The following is a 23368-nucleotide window of genomic DNA, read 5'->3' on the forward strand; positions in this document are numbered from 1 at the left end:
TAGTGGGGAAGACACACTGACAAAAGGTATTGGTCATTATAAACATGGAAGACAATCTGTTGTGAGATGATCCCTAATTTATTAGGTACGCCTCATACGTAGGGGGATTGGAGGAGACTGGAGGGAATGGTGTGGTTACCACACCCACCTCTGAGAATAATCAGTAGTGCTGAGTGCTCCTCTAAAACCTTAAGATGGGCATCAAGGTGGTTCAGATTAACCTGCACCACTTTAAGGTGGCCAAAGCAGTGTTATGTCGTAGGTTCCCACTAGAGGGAATAGACGATTAGACGTAGCCCTGGATCACCAAAGGTTAGATCCTTGGCCTCGAGAATGCAGTTATCGTCTTTTATGACTTTGTTTCTGAGATTCGACTACACAATTAATTATGATGATAATAATAATAATAATAATAATGACTTTACTGCTTCACACTTGGGTAAAATAATGAACAAAAGTCTGAATTTGAACTAGTTTATTAAATAATTAATCCATAACATATAAATAAAAAATCGAGACAGCCTTCAAGATTTTAAATTTATATTAAGCACCAGATTTGATTGGAGATTTTTGCTTTAAATTAATTTTGTCTCCCAAACTTAAAGCCATGCCCTGAAATCGAAAAACAGTAACTCAAGTAATTTACTAGTCTACAATGCATTTAAAATATAATAATGACTTGTGCCTACTGCCTAGGGATGCACCGATGCATGCCAATAAAGAACGATTCTAAATTCTTGCCAGCCTTACTAGAATATATCCATCAGCACCTGCATCCAGTGTTGATAGTGCAAGGCTGTTTAGTACAACCGGAAAGCTACTTACAAAATTAAGAAATAGACTAAACCCAAGCCTGGTTGAAGAACTTGCCTTTTTAAAGAGAAATGTCAGTTTGTGGCAATAAAATATTATCATAAGGTAGTTAATCGAGTATTTTATTATTTTTAAATATTTTTCCTGCAAATATTTTTTGAATACCGTTATTGGCCAATATCGGCTGCGTTTAAGCCGATATTGGCCGATACCGATATTAGAAAAATAGGCCGATATATCGGTGCCTTTTTCAATTGTAAATTGACCAGTATTCTTAAAATTATCCTAAAACTTCATAAATCGCAATAGCACTTAACACAGTGATAGATGTTGTAAAGTAACACAGAGCACAAGCAAATTTTTATAAATGTTACCAGTCACTTGTCAAGTAATTTTCTAGTCTAAAATGCATTTAAAATGTAATGACTCGTGTCCTTTTCAAGTGTAAATAGACCAGTATTCTTAAAATTATCCTAAAACTTCATAAATCGCAATAGCACTTAACACAGTGATAGATGTTGTAAAGTAACACAGAGCACAAGCAAATTTTAATAAATGTTACCAGTCACTTGTTAAGTAATTTTCTAGTCTAAAATGCATTTAAAATGTATTAACTCGTGTCCTTTTCAAGTGTAAATAGACCAGTATTCTTAAAATTATCTTCGAAAATAGTAATGTGTTTTGGTAACTTTAATAAATTTCACTTAACACAGTGATAATTCAAATCGAGCTGCACAGTCATAGAAGTATTAAAATTGATGCCTGCTAACCCAATGTGTCGTGTGTCAGTGGAAATAATGAAGCAGGTTAAAGCTATTAATTATAGCCACAGATGTCAGTAAATTTGGCAGTAGGTAATGCCATTCATAGCTGATATTTTAATATTGTTCTCGAAGAGAGTGACATATTGTGGGAAACTTAATGCTGACTTTATTGCTTGACATTTGCGTAAAAAAAATAGTGAGTCAGCCTTTGCTGTAGTTTTATGAACAAGACTATGCTAGACGAAATGTATGGTATGGTAATTAAAAATTCATTAAACTAATTTTATTCCTTTAGTAAATAATTAATCCATAACATATAAATATAAAATTGAGGGAATGAATACCTTGACGACAAGCTTATATAAGATGTGTACTTAAAATTTTAAATTTGTATTAAGCGCCAGATTTGATTGGAGATTTTTGGGTTAAATTAATCTTGTCTCCCAAACTTAAAGCCATGCCCTGAAAACAAAACAAAACTTCTTTAATATAGTCTCAATATGGTTTGGCCTGAACAACACTTAAAAGTGAATATTAAATGAATAAATAAGCTCAATAAAAATATCTATTATTCATCCCTGCCACTAGTGATTCATAAATTGTATTTTTCCAAGTAAAAAAAAGGCCAGGGTGGGGGGTGTCAAAACACTTTAGGTCTTTAGGAAGTAGCATAGCCTTCTTACTTTTACAAATCTACGAGTGCTAGAGTCGTGCAGACTTTTGAAATTAGTTTGAGGATTAACTGCCTTGTTATTCAATTAATGCGCATCTAATGAGTGTCTGGGAGTAATAAAATTCAAGCCATGGCTAGCATTGCAATTTGCTACATTTATATCTTTTGTAATTAAATATATCAGTTTATTTCAATACCTGACTTTTGGCTCTAATACGAATATGTCCAGTCACGGCTCCATCGGGATTTGTAGGATTCTTTTCAATACTAACATTTGCTAGTGCATCTTCTCCAAATATAGATTTGGCATACAAATTTGCCGCCATAAAACCACATTCTCCACTTAAAGCCTGAAAGCAGAAAAAAATTGGAATTATATTTAATTATATTTTATATTATTGCACAAGCAAATTACTTTGCAGATTAATATTGTGTATGTAATCCAATATGAAATAGGTTTAATTAATATTTTAACTTGTTCACCATGGATAACAATTTAAGTATTCATATATATTAGCATGAATTTATTTCACTTATCATTACCCTGTGATTCCCTCTCCAGGAACGTCCTCACCAGACACCAATTAAATGACTCAAAGTGCCCCAGCTTCTTCTATTCTGTGGCTAGGGGGTAGCATGCTTGCTTTGTATGTAGGACCGGGTTTCTACAATTAACATATTCATTATTATAATTTTGGTAAAATAACTTTACCTGTTATAAATTTTTATGAAGTGTTCAAAAATATTTTATGCCTAGTTATAACTAAACACATTCTAATATACAAAATAAGTTATACCAAAAAATAGTATTTAAAATGTTCATTGGAGTTCCGAAGAACTGATCCCCAGCCTCCAGCATGACAGACAAGCATGTTACGTACCATAAAACCACGCAATACAAATGGCTTTTTGCATTTTATTTGGATACTAATTTGAATTTAATTGATAAAAAGAATGTCAGTATCATTGTCTTTTTAAATTTCAAATAGGAAATCGATAGAATTAGGCTCCGTAGGCTTTTCATAAGTGACAGCCAATCTAGAGTACTTCAATTGAATATTCATGGGTGAAAAAAATTTGATATTAGTTAGGAATTAACTACTGTTTTTGATTATGATAATTTGCGCATTAAAATAAGGTAGAAAACTACCCGTTTTCAACAATTAGCAAAAGTGTAAGAGATGACTGGCAATTTTTGTTTTAGAATTAGAAAGGAAAATGTTGAAAAACCTTTCTTTACCTTGTCTGGAGTTAGACATTTCATGTTTGTTGAAGAAATAAGATGATGTAAATAAGCATTCAAGTCACTTAAAGATGTATTGACCGTAACCTACAAATAAATGAAATTTAAAGAGTTTTACAAACCAGAAATATCTTGCAAAATCTAAAAAGATAAAATACAATGCCCGGTTGTAGTGGGAAAAAATAAAGCACTTCACAATTTCTGGTATATTAATTCTAATAGATTTGATTGCTAGGTATTCTTATTTGACCAGGGATTATTTATAAATTAAGAAATTACTAATTAAGGAAATTTCTAATTTACTTCATATTACTAATTGAATAATTTTGCAAATTAACTTAATTTTTAAAATGTTATATAGTTAAGTCACATTTGAGTACCGTAGTTGCAGGTAGTTAAAAAGCTAAAAATTATGGTAGCTTCCCTTACCAAAAAATAAGTTGGTTTTTAGTTGGTATTTAGTTGGTTTTCACATTTAAGTTGGTTTTAAGTTGTTTTTTAGTTGGTATTTAGTAGGTTTTCACATTTAAGTTGGTTTTAAGTAGGTTCAAGTTGCCAGCATATTTTAATAAACTATTTAAAGAGGTAATAAGTTGTTTTTAAGTTGGCTGGAAAATACTCATTTTTTAAAGTTGGTTTTTAGTGGTCAGATAATTACTTATAATTTTTAAATAGGTTATAAGTTGGCTTTAAGTGGTCTTTATTAAGAGGCCTTTTTAAGTAAGTTTTAAGTTGGTTTTAAGTGGTCTTTATTAAGAAAGCTTTTAGTTGGTTTTAAGTTGGTGTAAAGTGGTTTTTAAGTAGGTTTTTAGTTGGTATTTGTTCCAAATACCAACTTAAAACCAACTTAAAAAGTTACAAGACCACTTATTTTTTGGTAAGGGTTATTTAGAAATTTCTGGCACCCGATGTAAATGACTGAATATAATGATCCCCAATTAGAGCTTATTACGATATAAAATGCAAAATATGGGTACTTACTTTGTTTTCCCATTCAAACTCTGCCCACATTTGCCTGAATTCAGAATCTGTACAAGAAGCTGGCACTATGTAGTCCATTATGTCTATATGAATATCATTGAGAACAACTACATTTCGGTCACTTGTAGACCCGCTCACGTCATAAACTGAAATTTTTTTAAATTATATGAAACATCTTTAAAAATATCATTGTTTCAGTATGTATGATTTTAATTTTAAAGAGTGAATCAGTGTAAGTTTGGACACTAAAGAGAAAAAATTTAAATTGTCGGCTAAAAAGGCGCATAAGTCCCCTTTGCACTCGCTCCCCTCTCACGTAGTTGTTTGTTAAGTTGCCACAGTGATGTCAAAAAAACCATCAGCCACATCGAGACGAAAATCTGCTGCGATAAGCAATCCAAGTAGAGGTATGGATTCCTGATATATAGGATAAGCAAAAATATTTAGCCCTGACTAAGAGTTTGATTGAAGACTAAGCTTTTATTTTTTACCTTAAGCACTAGCTACTCCTTTTCTTTCAAAGGAATTAGCATATTTTGTAAGACTACAGGAATAGGGTTAAAAAACATTGCAACCGATGGCGATAAATTCAAATTTACCGCCATTGGCTGCATAAACCAGATGGCGCAACGAGCTCTTCCTTCTGCTTCCGCCGGGAAGGTTCGAGAATATTCGACTCACGCAGAAGAGTATAAAAAGTCATAACGACCAGCTGAGATCTCTCAATTATTAGATCGACTCCCGACTTGCCGGCGGAAACAGAAGGAACCATCAAACATGGAGTTTATGGTAATTAATTATTTATTCTGGTAAAGGAAATTAGAAAGTTTCTAATTAAATAAATATATTTATAACTAAATGTCCTTAGTGCTTATTTCTTCTATGCACAGATTTATAAACTTAAATTGTCATTTCTCAATTACGATTAGAAACGATTTCCTGAAGTTTTGAACTGGTTTATATAACGTAGGTGGGTAAGGCTCTAAAATAATTTTGGGGTGAAGTAAACTACAGCAACCTCATCTTGTTTTATAATTATATCAGGCGGAGATGATAGAGTTTGTCACGTAGATAGCGTGGGTATTTTTTTTATTTGGCGCAAATGATTATTTAATTTTTTATTTTAATTTAAAAATTTTAACTTTTTATGTAATTTTCACGTTTTTTGTTAATATTTTGTCGTGTGATAGACCTTGTCACGTAGATAGCGTGGGTATTTTTTTATTTGGCGCAAATGATTATTTAATTTTTTATTTTAATTTAAAAATTTTAACTTTTTATGTAATTTTCACGTTTTTTGTTAATATTTTGTCGTGTGATAGACCTTGTCACGTAGATAGCGTGGGTATTTTTTTATTTGGCGCAAATGATTATTTAATTTTTTATTTTAATTTAAAAATTTTAACTTTTTATGTAATTTTCACGTTTTTTGTTGTTATTATTTTGTCGTGTGATAGACCTTGTCACGTAGATAGCGTGGGTATTTTTTTATTTGGCGCAAATGATTATTTAATTTTTTATTTTAATTTAAAAATTTTAACTTTTTTGTTTTACAAGGTTTTTTTGTTATTATATTCGTCGTCTGTTCGCCGACACCACGTGATTTTCAGCCCTAATAATTTCCACGTGCTATTCCGGTGGTTTGTAAAAAAAATACTTACCACGTGGTATTCCGGTTACATAAATTACAAGATTTCTAAATTTTGGGTATTATCTTGCTGTGCTGCCTTTTTTGACCGCAACCGCTTATTTTATTTTTTTGGTTTATTTTATTATTTTCCCTTATTTGGGCCTTTTCACGATTTTTGTTATTATTTTCGTCGTGTGTTCGCCGACACTTGCAGTTTATTCCAGTCGCATACCCAACTTGGCCCTTGGCTGTGCGATATACGGGCAAATTTTCACACGCCCGACAATACTTGGAAGGGTATGCCTAGGTACTGTTATAGAAGGCCCATCGCTTTTTTTAGTATGGGGCTGGGGCGGCGCCGCGCGCCACCAGCACGAGAGCGTAGCCGTTAGTCGCCAATACTTTTACTATCACGAAAAACTGTTCTTTAGCAATTTCTTAAAACAGCCTGGTGTCGGCGAACACACGACAAAAATAATAACCAAAACAAAATTTTAAAATACATAAAGAAGTTAATTACATTAAATTAATAAATAAAATAACCATTTGCGGACAAAATAAAAAATGCCCACGCTATCTACGTGACAAGGTCTATCACACGACAAAATAATAACAAAAAACGTGATAACACAAAATGTTAAATTTTTTAAATTAAAATAAAAAAAAATAATCATTTGCGGACAAAATAAAAAATACCCACGTTATCTACGTGACAAGGTCTATCACACGACAAAATAATAACAACAAAAAACGTGAAAATAACAAAATGTTAAAATTTTTAAATAAAAATAAAAATTTAAATAATCATTTGCGGACAAAAAAATACCCACGCTATCTACGTGATGGGTCTATCACACGACAAAATAATAACAAAAAACGTGAAAATTACATAAAAAGTTAAAATTTTTAAATGAAAATAAAAAATTAAATAATCATTTGCGGCAAAAATTAAAAATACCCACGCTATCTACGTGACAAACTCTATCGTATCCGCCTAAAAAAAAATTATAAAACAAGATGAGGTTGCTGTAATTAACTTTTGCCTAATTTTGGTTCAAAATTAAGGCTGGAAACCCCATCGGTTATAACATTAAGCGTTTTTAAATTATTAAATACAATTATTTCCAGTTCAAAATAGAAGGACCTAAGAAGACCTAAAATGGCAATTAAAAAAGTGAATGACTAAAATCAACCACTCAGTCTGACAGCAAAGAAATATAATATCCCTCGCCAAACTTTGCATAGTAAATTAACCGGAAAATCAGACTTAAAATCAAGACTGGGCCAGAAGAACTTTATATTGTGAACTGGGTAGTGAAAATGTCTCAAATTGGATATGGATGTTCAAAGGGTCAAATAATAAACACTGTGCAAGAAATGATTTCCAAGGAAAACTGGTCATCTCTGTTCAAAAACAATTGACCAGGCCACGACTGGTGGAAAGGCTTTCTTTGGCGGCTTCCAACTATTAAACTCCGGACTCCTGAACCCCTGCAGATTGAACAAGCTCAAGCGTGTACTCCTGAAAAATTAAGAGTGGTTCGATGCATTTGTAAAATTCCTGGTAGATAAAGGAATGCTTCACTGTGCTGGAAATAGGGTCTGGATGAATCAGGATTTTCCCTTTGTCAAAGAACTGCAAAGGTGCTAGCATTGAAGTCAGAAAACAATGTGCTACACAAATTAGCAGAAACTATAAAAATAAAATCACCACATTGGTAGCTGCAGCTGCCTCAGGAAACTACATTCCACCATACCAATTATACAGTGGAAAATCGACTCACATTTCACTCTTTGGAAAATGGAGTAGAGGGCTCTAGGCATGCTCTAACCAAGTTTGGTTGGATGACAACTAAAGCATTTTATGGATGGTTGGCGAAACATTTTACCCCACCTATACCAATTGCACGACCTGTCATTCTTTTACTGGACAGTCATCATAGTCACATAAACATCGAAATAAGCAAGTTGTGCAAACATAATCGTATTGAATTGTATGCTCTCCCTCCACACACATTCTCCAGCCATTAGATGTAACAGTTTTCAAATCTATAAAAAGCAATTGGAACCTTGCAGTTCAAGAGTTCATGAACCAAAACCCAGGAAATGTGGTTGTTAGAAGAATTTTGCATCTGGGTTACCTCAATGTCAGCAAGAATCATGGGCCAGTGGTTTGTACCCTTTAAATTTCATCGCTATTGATGCAAAAAAACTAAGGCCCTCCATTACATTCGAAGAACCCGAGACTGAGGTCCCCAAGATTCCAAAACAACAACCGATTTTAGATACTGAAAATTTGGAAAAGGGATTGGTAGAAAATAAAATCAAGGAATTTCAAGTGACTTAAATGATCCACTGTATGATTGCTGGAAAATATTGTCAGAAATTTGTAGCGAAGAATCAGATAAACCAATTTTGAACATTGACGAGGACTCGGAACAAAGCAAAATCAACACACCAATACCAGAAGCAGAATGTGAAATAAAAACAAAACCAAAAAGAAACCACCCACCTAAAAAAAACAGCGGCCTCATGTAATTTTGCTTTTTTTTGGGCGGAGAATGTAGCACTTGACGCGTAGATTACGAAACTATTTTTTTTGGGCCGCAAATGATTATTTTTTTAATTAACTTTTTAAAAAAATAGTCATTTTAGGGGATTAGTAACGTTTTTCTAAAAATAGTTCCGTCGTGTATCCGTCGACAACTTTTCCGAGCTTTGACGGTGGGCCTTCTGTAATCGTACCTAGTGGCATCGTAATTAGTGAAATCGTATCAACTTAAATAGTAACTCCCCGTATTGGCGCCTGACGCACTTTGAGATTCCCCGTATTGGCGCCTGACGGCGCCGCGCACTCACTTCGCTCAAGTGCTGGGGACGCGCGGCGCCTCCCCAACCCCATACTAAAAAAAGCGATGGGCCATCTATAACGCGACCTAGAGGACAGTACCAAGCCTTACGCATCAAGTATATACTTTTAATATCAACCTGAAATAAGCGTTTGTGGCCCAAAAATACAAAACACCTAGAAAATGAACAAAACCTGTAAAGGCTGTAATTGATTTTATAAAGTACGGGAATATCACTTTGTGGCCCAAAATACAAAACACCTAGAAAATGAACAAAAACTGTAATTTATTTTATAAAGTACGGGAATATCACGTGGAAATTATTAGGACACCGAAACTGTGGTGTCGGCAAACACCCGACGGAAATAAGTACAACGAAACACGTGAAAATGCCCAAAAATGTGAATTTTTTTAAATTAAATTAAAAATTTAAATAATCATTTGCGGCCAAAATAAAAAATACCCTCGGCATCTACGTGACAAGGTCTATCAGGAGCAACCAAAATTAAAATAAAATTCAATGAGGCCGCTGTAGGTCCCACTGTCCCTATCTAGTGGTGTGATGGGGTCACTGGAGCTCCATACCCGGCTCTCAAGGTCATGTGATCGGGGCGCTGGGTCACTGGAACCTCATGGGTGTTCCACACTCGTCATTCTGTGACCTACTAAGGAGGGTAGTTTGCAGTGGAAGAGGAAGCCACTCTAGTCCTCAGCTGTGCGAGGGTGGGTCTCGGGCAGCCCATGGTGTCGCCTTTTGTTGGGCCGTGATGAGGGCGTTTGTTTGCTATATGTCAGGCGGTCAAAATGGCTGTCTCACTGGCCGAACGTTGTTTCGCAAAGCGCACTTTTGTTCGGGGCTGGTTGTTTTGGTGGCCGCTGTAGTGCTTAAGGCGGAGCAGCGGGGTACAAATATAAATACTTATGTAGGTCACTTCACCCAAATTATCTTACAAAACTAAAAATTTCTAGGCATATGTTATATTTTCTGAAGCACTAGGGTTATTTTCAATTATTAAGCCAATCCTTAACACAAAAATAGTCATAACTAACAATTCATAATGCCCAAATTATTCTAATAAGGGAGGGAATTGGCAAATGCAAGTAAAAACCTCTGGTAGTGGCTAAAAACAACAACTTTAGTTGAACATACAGTAATCTGTATAAAATTTGGAAAAGAAAATGATTAAGTAATAATAACCAGTTAGGCTAATGCTCAATGCACCACCTTAAAACAACAAGTCCAAGAAAATTTTTCCATATTAACTGTCATATTTTCTGGAAGATATACCAAAACATGGTAGCGCAACTTATCTAACCTTTTTACTTAAGGGCGTTACCAGAAGTTAATGAACTGAAGATATTGGATAGGTTTAAATTTATAAAAGGCATTTTCCCTGACATGGAGGGGGGGGGGGACTGGCTTTTGCGCTGTGCCAGTGTCATCCCCCCCATTTCTTCTGGCGAGGACGCTCCTTTGTGTTTGCATATGTGAGAGAGCCTTGGGGTCACTTGCTGCGTCGATTGTCATCCCCTCTTTCTCCCAGAGAGCGCAGAGAAAATTTTAAAAACTTTGCAAAGTGGTGGGGTGTCAACGCCAAGAGGGGGTGCAAAGGGAAAATACTTCTTATATTAGCACTATTACTATCCTATACCTTCGATTCATTAACTCCTGGTATAACACAAATATTAAAAAATTTACTAAATTGGCAAACCTTTTTGACTAGCTATATTAATTAAACCACCATTAGCCTCGAATGAGTACTAAGTTGAACGTGAAAAAGTAAAAGGAGACCAGCATTTAGGGAAATAAGCGTGGTACTGGGGCCTATAGGCCTTCTGGGCGAGTATAAAACTTTACAAATATAGCAGTTTTGTATTGGCCCAGAAGGCTTTTAGGCCCAAGTACCGTGCTTATTTCCCCTAAATGTTGTTCTAGTGTTACTATTTCGTGTTTAACTTACAAGGAGACGACCCGAGGTGATAATCACCGATTTTGTTCAAACTCAGGTATACTTTACATCTCTCCATGTACCTTAAAAAAGCTGCAAGGGAAAAGTTGCGACGGGCTTTCGTTTCGCCATGGCAACCGAAAACGTTTTTGACAACATGATTTGGGATTTTTCCATTGAAAATAACATGGGAATCTGAAGGATTTTTAGCCCCCCCCCCCCTGGGAAACCTTTTAAAAATGAAACATTTTGAAAATTTCAAAAACGTTAAAAAAAATTTAAGTTGATTTTAATAATTAAATTTAATCAAGTTTAAATATAATTTAGTCAATTGGGGGACCCTTAAAATCGTTCAGATTCCCATGTTATTTTCAATTGAAATAATTCCAAATCATGTAGTCAGAAACGTTTTCGGTTGCCATGGCAAAACGAAAGCCCGTCGCAACTTTTCCCTTGCAGGTTTTTCAAGTTACATGGAGGTGTACGTTATACCCGAGATTGAACAAAATTGGTGATTATCACCTCGGGTCATCTCTTTGTTAGTTATTTTATATTTAAAATTTAAAAAAAAAATTTTCAGTGGTTTTTGGGTATACATCAGGTTTAAAGGCACTAAAAAATATTGTAAACATACCAATATTTCCAAAAATTATTCCATTTTCTGTTGATGCAACTTTCACGGAAGCTTTTATGTTACAAAAATCATGAGGGGCTAAGATAACTGGTGATGGCTTTTCAACCAACTTTAGATCACCTGTTAAAAATTTAAAATAGCAATACCAAAGAAGAATTAGAGACTGAGGAGAAACAATGTTCCAATTTAAATAAACTTCATGACAAATGTAGCGCTTTATCCAAGGGTTTTTGTATCTCAAGGTAAGCATAAATTAAGTCTTTCACAAATCACTAAAAGCGGGTCTAAATTGGGTCTAACACAAATCTTGAAAATTGAGAGTTAAAATATTATTTTGGGCTGTTTTAAATAGATCTAAATAAGACCTTAAGTATATTTTAAGTCTGGTTTTTGGACTGAGATTACTACAATTTTTCAAGTGATCTAAACTTTAATGAGAAGGTCAAGACTTAAAACCAAAATTTCTTTCAGTTTTGGAAACCACACAAAAATTGCTTTGGAGTAAGCTTTGTTCTTCTAAAATTGTACTACTTTTAGTAAAATATTTTAGTGTTATTTTGCTCAATTCCATTTTCCTCAAAAACATTCATCAAATTAAAATATTTAAAATACTTTCGAAAATAAATTTTCCACGTAAAAAAGAGCTCCTTTCCCGGAATTACGAAAAAAATTATAAGATTATTCCAGGTGACCATTTGTAATGAATTACCCGCAAGTCCAACTATCTAACTACTTTTTTACATGAGTTCTTTCACATTAAAAAGTTCCATAAGCTTACCTAATGTTGCCAATTCCAAAGTACAATTTTGCAAAGTGTCACTTGTCTGGTTTACAATTAGCACATCTAAAACGATGTCATATTGGTTGACATGAACATAAGCTTCGCCATATACTGGGTCCGAGAATCCTGTGAGTTGCGTCACTTTGGACAATTTTGAAGATGATAAATCTGCGTTACTATCTTTTTTGTTTATTCCAACCGCTTGTGAGAGGGACAATTCAAATACATTCTGTTTAGAGTTGAGAAAATTGAAATAAAAAAATTTTAGGCCAAAATCAGAAAATTATTTTGAAATATAGCATGCATGTAAACATGTTATAACCATAAGGTGTGCGAATATTCAAAAATTGCATGCACTCAAACTCAAACATGTTCCCGAATCCTTCGCCCAGGCCTAGAAATGACTAACTCTAGTTTGGGATGAAGGCTTCCTTAATGGAGCTGATTATTTTTCAAGTTGGCAATTAAATTGTTTACAATATAATGCAAATATAAATATTTATTTTATATAAATTTAGGACTTAACTATTTTTTGGAATCCGAGTCTTATTTTCCAAGACTCGAGATTCAAATGAGCCCCAATTTTCAAGGACTAGACTTTAAACCTAAAAAAAAACAGAATTCGCACACCCCAAATAAACAAGCAACTGCCTATTTAAGATGAAAACTGATGAACAAACCTCAGTTCCGGAGTTGTCCCCTTTTGAGGCAAGCTGACCAAAACAAATTGGGTCATCCGCTTGAATAGAGACGCTTGTATTTTCTTTGGCTTTCTGGTTTTCCATTTCTTCTTCTTGCTTTGCAGCTAGCATAGTAGCTAAAGCTTTCCTGCATTCAACTGTGAATATCTGAGTTAAAAGTGGAGAGCGCTCGGATAACACTTTCAAACATAAAGCAATGCGATCAAAATCATCATCATTGATGTTCTACATTACAAAATAATAAAAAGTCATGAATGCAAATCTAACCACGAATTCTTGAATTAAAACATACCTTAGTAGCCAAATTTGATTTTCCCAAATGAATAATGGATGTCATAATAAGCATAGATTCAGCTACAAATGCCTGTCGAGCATTTAAATAAAGAAATTTTAACATGTAAAATACAAAGACTGTACATTCTATAGTCATAAGATCTAAAGAAAAAAATCAAATTAAAGCTAGACGAATGAAACAATTAAAATCAAAATAAATCAACAACAAAATAAAATAGCTAATTCTAGTACGCCTTAATCTTTCAAAATTAACAATTTATAATGAAAAAATATGGTTATCATGTTTGGAACTACAATAATGACTATTTGAACCTAAATGCAATAATAGCAATATTTAATGGAAAACATTAAAAATGGAGAAGACATTAAGAAATTAGTGCAAATGAGAGTAAAGAATGAAAAATACTTCAGCTGTTATTTACATTTTGCTTCTTTGCATCAGACACTAAATTTATGTATCGTAAAGCCAGTTTGGTGAGGCTGGATGCTAGAGCAGCTCCAATAAAATAGTCGCCATCCATTAAATATCCCCTTAGAGGTGGCCTTTGATCTGTTTTAAATTAAGATATTAAAATATAATATTTAATATTTTATCTTCAATGAACCTTCTTGTTGACCAAACACATTCTATAAGTTTCCTTGCAATCACCTTTACCAGAATCAGATAAACTTTAACGCCTAATTGTGTTTTCTCTAATTAGTTTGTTCTACTTCCCACTAGACTTGCAAAGTATTTAAAAAGTAAAATTTGACAGAAAAATATTTAGATTTAAAAAAATTCATGTGGTAGGTTTAAAATCAGCAAAAATTGATGTTTATAATTTTTAAATAAGGTAGCAGTTTAATATTATTCAAGTTATTCTAGGTAAGGTTGCTTTAAAGTATTTTGATAATTTTTAAAATAAGGTGACAAAAAGATAGATGGTATGCTACAATATCCCTTACCAAAAAATAAGTTGGCTAAAAACCACTTAGGACAACTTGTATTTCAACTTGGTTTTCAGTTTGTATTTGGGACAAATGACTACTTAAAAATAACTTAAATCCTCTTTATTAATCCACTTATTTCCAACTAAACCAGAATCAACATTTACATTTAATTACTTAAAAGCAACTTAAAAATATTATGTAATTTCCTGACTGCTAAAAACCAACTAATTATAAACTTAGCAAAAGCAGTATTTTCCTACCAACTGAATAACAACTTACTACCCCTTTAATAGTAACTTGAAATATGCTGACAAATGAGCCTACTTAATACCAACTCAATATCAACTAATAATGTGTATACAAACTAAATACAAACTGAAATCCAACTTATTTTTTGGTAAGGGATGCCTAATGAAAGAATGACACGGTGTCCACTAAAAATGAACCTGGGCAAATATCTCAAAATAGGTTTTAGGTACGAATTTTAAATTTTCAGATCGCATAAGTGTGTAGGGGAAAAACTACAATGAAAATGTCAATGACCTTGAACCAGGTCTTCAAAGTCACCCAAAAATTATCTCAAGAACCGCAAGTGTTATTATTATTAGTAAGAGTTGGGTGGTTGGGTTAGACCCAACCTAGCACTTCGACCAGAGGTCCATTGGAAAGATCACTCATTTCCAGCCTATGCATACCAAGATGCTCAAACCTTTGAGCCACATAAGAATCACAGACACAAAGGACAAGAGAGGAAGTTTCCTCCTCTGCAAGGCATGCCTTGCACATAGAACTCTCACTGATACCAATCAGATGCAGATGTCTATTAAGCTGGCAGTGACCTAAAAGTAGGCCCATAACCACCCTGATACTACTCTTAGAGAGCGAGAGCAGCTCAGTTGCTCTTTTCTCAGAAGGCCCAGGAATAAATTGCCTCTGACCATCCGTCTCAAGCCAAAGCCTGACCTGTCTCATATCGTACACCACCAAAATAATTTATTGCACCCTCATAAAAAGGTGGGTAATTTAAAAAACCCAAAATGGTCCGTAATATTTGATATGATAAAAACACGCTTAAATGATTGCACCAACTGTGCACTATCGTGCTCCCCCAAAATATTTTATTACACCCTCATAAGATAGAAAATTTAAAAAACAAAAATGTGCCAGAACATTCGATATTGATAAAACACGCCTAAACGATTGCACCAACTGTGAACTACCACCACATATATTTATCATTGCACCATACCACTTTAAGAGATATAATTGAATTTGCTCTTTCCAAGCTTTTAAAAAAATGAAAATATTTGCCGGGGGGGGGGGGGGCTAAGTTCATATATCATATCTCCAAAAGGAGGGTGGTGCAATGAAAACTAACTGTGGTGCATAGTAGTGCATTGAGGGTGCAATCGATTGGGGTTGTTATTTTTATCAATATCAGATGTGCGAGGGCTGTCGTTAACTTAGCCCCCTGGCAAGGTGGTGCCTTGGGTATAAGCCTAGCTGAAAAAAAAAAGCTTGGAAAGAGCAAAATCAATTATTAGAAGGGGTATGGTGAAATGAAAAATCTGTGGTGTATGGTAGTTCATAGTTGGTGCAATCGTTTAGGTGTGTTGTATCAATATCGAATATTACGGCACATTTGTTATTTATATTTCCCATCTTTTTATGAGGGTGCAGTAAAATATTGTTGGTGCACAATAGAGCACCGTTGGTGCAATCGATTAGGCATGTTATTATTATCGATATCGAATATGGGGGGCTGTCGTTAACTTAGCACACTTCGTTTTTTAATTTTCACGCCTTCCCCCGATGGTGCATAAATTTTTTTGGTGATGCACTGCGATGCATGATGGGTGCAACAAGGTGCACTAACTTGTAACGCTTTAATTTATGACGAACGATTTACAAACTAATTTGACAATTGCATGCTTGGCGGTGCTAACTTAATGGAGCTACGTTTTAGGACTAAATAGTTTGGACCTGATCGGATTTGACCAATAGGAAGTCGAGAAAGTTTTTACCAAAATCACAAAGGTACTAGAAGGGAATATTAAAAGAAAGCAAAACATTTCCTGTTAGGGGAATGTGTGGTAACAAAAACGATTCTCTTGAACATTATTAAAAAGGTTTAATAAAACTAGTTAATGATATATATACATAATTATATCTAACTGACTGCTGCTAACCAAGTCAAACAACCAACAAAACAGGACCTCTTGAGATCTGGAGAATATACAGGTTTGCCAGATCATTTATAAGCTAGTGGTAAGTGTAGAGTCACGTGACTCAACGTAACGTTTGTTAATTGGTCAATACGTTGTAGGGACCTGAGTCACGTCAGAAAAGAAAATAAACAAAAAAAACAAGATAGAACCAAATTTAATTAAACCCGGGATAAAGGGGGCGCCACCTGCAACGTTCTGAATATAAATAGCAGTGACTAGCTGAAAGACGGCGGCAGATAGAGAAGGAGGTTAATTGCATAGAGGTCCCTCGAAGCCGATACTGTGCCATTCACCTTAGGGATTGTAGGTCTTTTGTCAGTTAAACTTAATGAAGTGTTGAAGTTCCTTAAATAACGTGTTAAAGCTAATTTTATGTATTTGAAGACATAGTTCAAAGCTGATTGGACGAGAATGACATGATACGCATTTTTCTAATTGAAATCCCCAATGGATCGCAAGCTAATTTTTTTATGACCGTGAACCGCATTTTCAAGGTCATACAATTTTAAAAAATTTAAAGACTCCCACCATGATTTGTTTGTCTAGTTATTGGCGCTTTCTTGGAATTTTCCCTTTTACAACATTCGTGATTTTGGTAAATACTTTCTCGAATTCCTATTGGTCAAATCCAATAGGGTCAAAGCTATTTAGACCTAAAACGTGACGGGGCATACTAATACTAATTGGAACCCACTTTCTAACACTTATGGATCAAGGTCATCGACATTTCCATAATAGGTTTTCCCCCTACACAACTTGAAAATCTCAAATTCCTACCTATAACAGATTTCCAGATATTCGCCCTGGTTCATTTTTTAGTGGTCACCCTGTATATTCATTACACAAGACAATTTTTGCAACATGGTTGAGCTAAATTACTATAACTTTCTCAATATAGAAGAGGGTTCTTCTTTCATATGTCATACGGTTATAATTAAATATCAAACACCTTTTTTTGTGCTTTGAGAAGAACTAAATACGCTTTGAGTGGCGTAAGTTCCATCTGCAGTAACAAGACGCTGCACTGGGGCAGTTAAATTAGGATCTTGGTTGTCATCTTTGGACTCTCCCGCAGCCTTACGTAACTCATCTTCTACAATTGGAATCTGTAAAGAGTTGTTTTAATATCATTAACTATGTTTATTTCAGTAAGCAAAGTGTTAAAAATTGAAGTTACTGGCATACGAACTTTTCAGTTAATTATTTAAATGAATAGGTGAAAACTATTTGCTTTTGAGGGGTATCATTGCCGTGCAAAGCCGCTATCAAAACCAATTGAACCAAATGTTTAAGCACAATAACAATAAAGCAATAATAGTTATTAATTATTTAAATCTATTACAAATCTCTTTGAACTCTTTTCCTTTTCTCCTTTTAAGTAGTTAATAAATTAATAAATACAATAATACTGCACCTCGCCTAGAGCTTGACGAATTTCAGTCATTATTTTTTGGATGTCTTCAACTGATTCACAGTATTCGCCAAGTATCCACAACGCTCCACGGTGAACCCTAAAATCAGTTTTTAAAAGTGTCAATTTACCAAATTTTAAATAATAAATTAATAACATTAGCAATATAAAAGGGTTGTAAACATTTTGCCTTTATGCCATGATGTTTAAAATCTTAAATTAAATCTGTCCAGATTATCTTCAAGAACAAGAAACCTAATGAAATTCATCTACAAAACACTCTAGCTTCATCCTAAAATTTTTACGAAGAAAATCTTAAATCATCCCTTCGTCAAGTGAGCACCAAATCTAGAGGAAATGAACTTTGGAACAAAATCCCAAACACAATAAAAAACTTACAATCTTTAAATGACTTTAAAAGAGAATTGAATATTTTTAAACTAACAGATTTACTGTAATAAATATAATGTTAACGAAATTTGTCTTTGTAAACCCTGCTGGGTCTCCTTGTAAATCAGGCTAGACCTGAATGGTGTCACCCAATAAACCCAATAAAGCATTTTATTATTATTATTATTATTAATTTCTCATTCAATAGTAGCATTAATTTTTAAATTTTTAACATCCTTTTGACTATTATTTTGAAGACAGTCTAATTCGATACCACATATTATGCATGAAGTTTGAAAACAATGTCATTGAGGCAATAAGTGTGAGGAGAATAACCTTGGCAGGGAAGGTCATCTTCCGCCAGTACTGGTTTGCGTCATGGGTAGGTATTGGCAGAAGCTCGAACTTCTCTTTAAATAAGCTAAGTTTTATAAAACATTTTTTTAATACCTTTGTTGGTATGCGGTTATTTCAAAATATTTCAAATTTCCACTAATTCTACCATGCATAATGGATACTACAACACTAGCAATTTGAATTTAAACAGTAATTTGATTAAAAATAAAATTAGGAACAGCATAGCAGAAAAATACCTTATTATAAAACTTACACTGATGCTTTTATCGTTGAAAATACTTCAAGTAATTTAGCAAGAATGACAGATCTAAGTTGTTCAAATCTTTGCATAGCTTCTCGCATAAATATTAAAACATCAGTTGCAGCTTGCTCATTTGTGTCAGACAAAAATTCTAAGAGCTATAAAAGGTTTAAGTGAGTTATTTACATGTTTTCACAGAAATTACAACAAAAGAATTACCACAGGCACAATAGTGTGGGCAACATCGGGGAATTTCACACAACATGAATGAAGAGTTCTAACAAGGAGTTGACGATATTTTCCAGTATCTTCATGTTCACCCACATTATGAGTTTTAGTCACTTCCTTTTTCAGCACTAACACCATCTAATAGGAAAATATCGTTAAATAGGTAGAAATTTATTTACACTGTTATGTCAGTCTTTTTGATAAAACGAAGGGTATAGCTAATAAAAAACTCTAAATGCTTTAACTGTTAGATTTGAAAGTCAACCTTCAAGACCCATTGTAAAGTTTACTTAAGAGATGCTTGCCCCCATCCCAACTCTTGATTTTTTTTCCAACTTTATGGCCTTTTACAGAATAAGTGAAAACTAATATAAATTGAATACAAGGAAAATAAACTTGAAAACCATAGCTAGGTAGAACGGACAACTTATAAGACTGCTTATACAAGGTTAATGATGACAAGAACGTGCAATACACTTCAATAAAACATCTTCAAGGAAATTGCCAAGGTGATATTTCCGAGAACCAGGACATGCAAGATACGGTTTATATAGTGCTGGTTGAAATAATGGAAACTTTTCACCTGTACGGTATGCAACAAGTGTTTCCTTTTATCCAGGTAGATTTTTGAGACATATTAAGGCTTAGCAAAAAAATCAACGTTCTATTTGCATGTGAAGTTTCCATTATTTCAACAAGCATCAAATATGTTTATTCTCAACAGTAAAGAGACCAATTGTTGTATTTTCAATATTTTTGAGAAACTTAAGTTAAAGAAAATGCTTGAATCTTTAAACTTTTTAATTAAAAATTAAAACTTCTTTAATGTGTTAAATGTCTCTTAGAAATTCAAAATTACCTCCTCGACATTTCTTGACGAAACCAAATCAAGGGAAAGGTTTAAGGTCTTCTTTCGAACTTCCAAGTCAGAAGCAGTGAGAACTCTGAGGATATCCATGACTAGATCCTTAAAAAAAAAGACACAAACCTAATTAATTCAACGTTAACATTCCTGAAAGAACTTGGCCAAATAAAGCCCTGCTCCAATATTTATTTCCAAAAAATCCACATATTGCTGCCAGAACTTTGTAGTGTTAAGTAAAACTGTTTATACATAAAGTCACTGCTGCACAAAATCTATTCGGCTTTGACAAGGATTTCAGGGAAACAGCTATAGAGATCAAATTTTCAATGATATTATAATCACCTGCAATACTCTTTCATGAGCCGGCATTTCCTTCAAAGAAATAAGTCTGTCCAAGACAATCAATTTCACGTTGTTATCACTCTCTTTGACAATCAACTCAATGTAACAGCTGGCTGCTGCTTTAACTGCAGTTGGAGCGTTAGATAATGTAACTAATGTGCCGGCAGCTTCATAGCGCACAGCAGGACTACTTGAATTTAACAAATTGTAGATACATCGGATAAATCTCGACCTCTCTGATGGATTACTATGGCATACCTGTAAATGTTTATTGTTGAGATTTTTTTGGTAAAATGTTCAAGTAAGTGGATAAAAAAAAGTAGTATAAGATAATGATTATGGAAAAAGTCAAAAATTATTAATCCACTTAAAATTTCAGACTTAATATTTAAATGTTGAAGTGACTATGCTGATAAACTCGAAGCAGTAGCACCCCATCAGTGGCGAAGTTATATGACTTTAAGCCTATAGGCGCAAGGACTTTATAATATTGGAATCCTAATTGTATTTAAACAAATGCTGAAACATTGTTCATTTTAAATACATAAAAGCGGACCTATGCTTAATATTTCCAGATTTCTACTAGATTCTATTCTAGATACTTAGCAATGTTAAAAGAAGCTAATATTCCTTTATCCCTTACTGTGGTTTTATTATTTTTATATACTGAAGTGTAATTTCTTTAGCCCAAGTTTATTTGAAGTATGCACAGTTTGAGTTAAAGAGTGCTCGTAAAAGCCTTTAATTAGCTTTGTATAATAATAATAGTAGTAACACAAATAATTACTTTGTATATTAATTCCACAATAACAAGTTGCAAAATATCTCCAAAAGTGTGAACTTGGTCAATACATGAACTTAAATATGCTAGTGCTCGGTCTTGATCGACATGAATCAGCATCATGAAAGCATTTCGTTTGCAAGACATATCCTGCTCAGCTTCCAAAAAATTTGCTATGAGTTCTGGAGCATCCGGGATCAAAAAGTCAAAATTCCTAATGAAAAAATTTGTGATTTTAAAACCCAATTCTGTGAATTATTTTAATAATATCTGACTGTTCCAAAACCGAATCAGTAACTTTTCATCAATAATCTAGACTTTTATTAAATGCAGCTAGGAATCTTATTTATAAAACTGTATCTACATAGGCACCATATCCTTTTCATCCCTCCTCTACCTTATACCCCTGCACAGTGTGCTGGGAGACCAAATTTGCGGCCAAAAATCCACAGCGTATCTACCTATAACATTTATATATATTTCGCTTTGTTTTGGCGAGAGGAGTTCGAAAATGTTACTCTGAAGACGATAGCGCTACCTGGTGGCTACTTTGCCTACAGGTGGCGCTACATACTAGTGCTTTTGATGTATCATAAACCTATCATAAGTAGATTTTTAAACGAAGTAAGAGTCTATTTGAATGTAATTAAAGGGAATATAACCTCAGGTATTTGGTGTGGAACACCAACGCTTGCTGCTCTGGCCGCTCTTGCCTTCGGCTTTAAAAATGTTTGGTGCCACTGTACAGGGACATTTGAAAAATTGAATGGGTCTTCCGTAAAGATTGCTTTGCAGGTTATATTCCCTTTAACCCTTTAAAAAATTCTGATTTAGATTGAAAACCACTGAAATTTTACCTTTTTGGCCAACTTTAACCCTAAATATTTCAAAATCGCGCGAGAATGCGCAGCTAAAAATTTCGTAGAAAAATTGATCAGTATTTTCTCAGTACATTTCCAAATTTTCAGATTGGTATCTCGAGGAGCTTTTAAGCAATTAATTTTCAAAGTAACGAGTAAAGTTCTTGAAAATGTAGGGGATCTTCCATAAATATTAAAGGCAAATTGACAAAGTACAATTTCACACGAAAAGAAAAAATAAATTTATTCGTTTGAGTCTAATTCTAAATTATCCAAAACATCAAAGCTCTCCGAATGGAATGCGGATGTTTCTTCGTCCTCGTCCTCCTCTTCAATGTTTTCTGTTGTATGAACGTTTGTTTGTGGCTCAGCCAAAAATTGGCGTACTCCTTGAGGTTGTAGGGGTCGCTAGTTGAGTGACGTAGTAAGTCCTTGGCTTGGTGCCAGACTATTCCCGTATATATAGAGCCCCCTAGCTAGATAAGAGAGACTAGCAGAAACGTAGCCGAAGATAAAGTGTGATGAAGAATAGCTCCGTGGTAGCCGTAAGAGTATGAACCAATAAACTATGTTATATATACTATCAAGGCGTCTTCCCTAAATAAATAAATATAAGACGTGTAATCTCTCTAGTTGCAGTAAACGGTAAAGTAGAGTTCATTACATAATGGTGGCCCATGGGGGGAAGCCTTTGACGGAACCCTTTGACGAGATATAATTATATATGAAGGAGGTAGAAACTCGCCCCACTTGCGTTAAGACTCGTACTTCTACGTCGCACCACGCGTTCTTCTTCCGACGCCATATTGTTTGCAAGCAGCCGGTTTTCGCGCCGAAATCCCGGACAACTGATTCATTCATCCAATCAGATCGGAGAAGAAGCCATTTGTGTTTTACTTTTGAAAACGACAACCTCTTTGCCATTTGTTGAAGATCTTTTGTCCCGGAGCAAACACGCCGTGATTGTTTGAATTCAATTGTAATGTAAGCTCGTTTTTGACTACGTTTTAGCTAATTAATTTAACATTCATTTTTATATATAATTTATTTACTAATAAATTGGGACGTTTTTAATACAATGAAAGCGATGGAACAATTTAACGAACTTATCGTCGGTTCTACATCACAAATTCAGGACTTGGCAATATTTTGTTGGTCATGGATTTGGTGGCTTTACAGTAGTGTAACATGGAGTCTTTTCCTGGCCTTTTGTATTTATCCCTGCTTATGGTGGACAATATTTTATATAATTTTGCATATACTTCTATGGTTCTGGCCAAGTTCGCCAATTGTGAAAGTGTGGAGGATCATTAATCACTTGGGAAGATTGGTTCAAAGGTATGGAAAACAATTGGAGGCTTATGGCAATCAGTTGGGTACGGATCTCCTTCAGAATGGTACCGGTACAACAGCAGAACCGCCA

The 23368-nt window shown here is 34.2% G+C and overlaps 1 protein-coding gene across 2 annotated transcripts in view; it reads right to left on the reverse strand.

The window, feature by feature from the left end:
* Positions 1-458: 458 nt before the first annotated feature.
* The window catches only part of betaCOP (coatomer subunit beta), a 47497-nt gene continuing 24587 nt past the window's right edge, over positions 459-23368 (reverse strand). Inside the window, exons 5-21 of one of the 2 annotated variants that reach the window (XM_090166431.1) lie at positions 21092-21299; positions 20305-20562; positions 19957-20064; positions 19089-19235; positions 18882-19027; positions 17885-17981; positions 17420-17576; positions 13735-13862; positions 13311-13382; positions 12998-13243; positions 12315-12546; positions 11537-11656; positions 4475-4620; positions 3491-3580; positions 2448-2600; positions 1922-2039; positions 459-612 (exon numbers count right to left, since the gene is read on the reverse strand). In XM_090166431.1, the coding sequence (XP_090022557.1) occupies positions 1971-2039; positions 2448-2600; positions 3491-3580; positions 4475-4620; positions 11537-11656; positions 12315-12546; positions 12998-13243; positions 13311-13382; positions 13735-13862; positions 17420-17576; positions 17885-17981; positions 18882-19027; positions 19089-19235; positions 19957-20064; positions 20305-20562; positions 21092-21299 (2377 nt within the window). In that variant the 3' untranslated portion in view covers positions 459-612; positions 1922-1970. Of the gene's footprint in view, positions 613-1825; positions 2040-2447; positions 2601-3490; positions 3581-4474; positions 4621-11536; positions 11657-12314; positions 12547-12997; positions 13244-13310; positions 13383-13734; positions 13863-17419; positions 17577-17884; positions 17982-18881; positions 19028-19088; positions 19236-19956; positions 20065-20304; positions 20563-21091; positions 21300-23368 lie in introns of those variants that run through there. The other variant, XM_090166430.1, reaches the window with a different exon arrangement.

Source organism: Leiobunum rupestre, chromosome 2 (genome assembly GCF_980474605.1).
Source record: "Leiobunum rupestre chromosome 2, qqLeiRupe1.1.hap1, whole genome shotgun sequence".
Taxonomy (NCBI): Eukaryota; Metazoa; Arthropoda; class Arachnida; order Opiliones; family Sclerosomatidae; genus Leiobunum; species Leiobunum rupestre.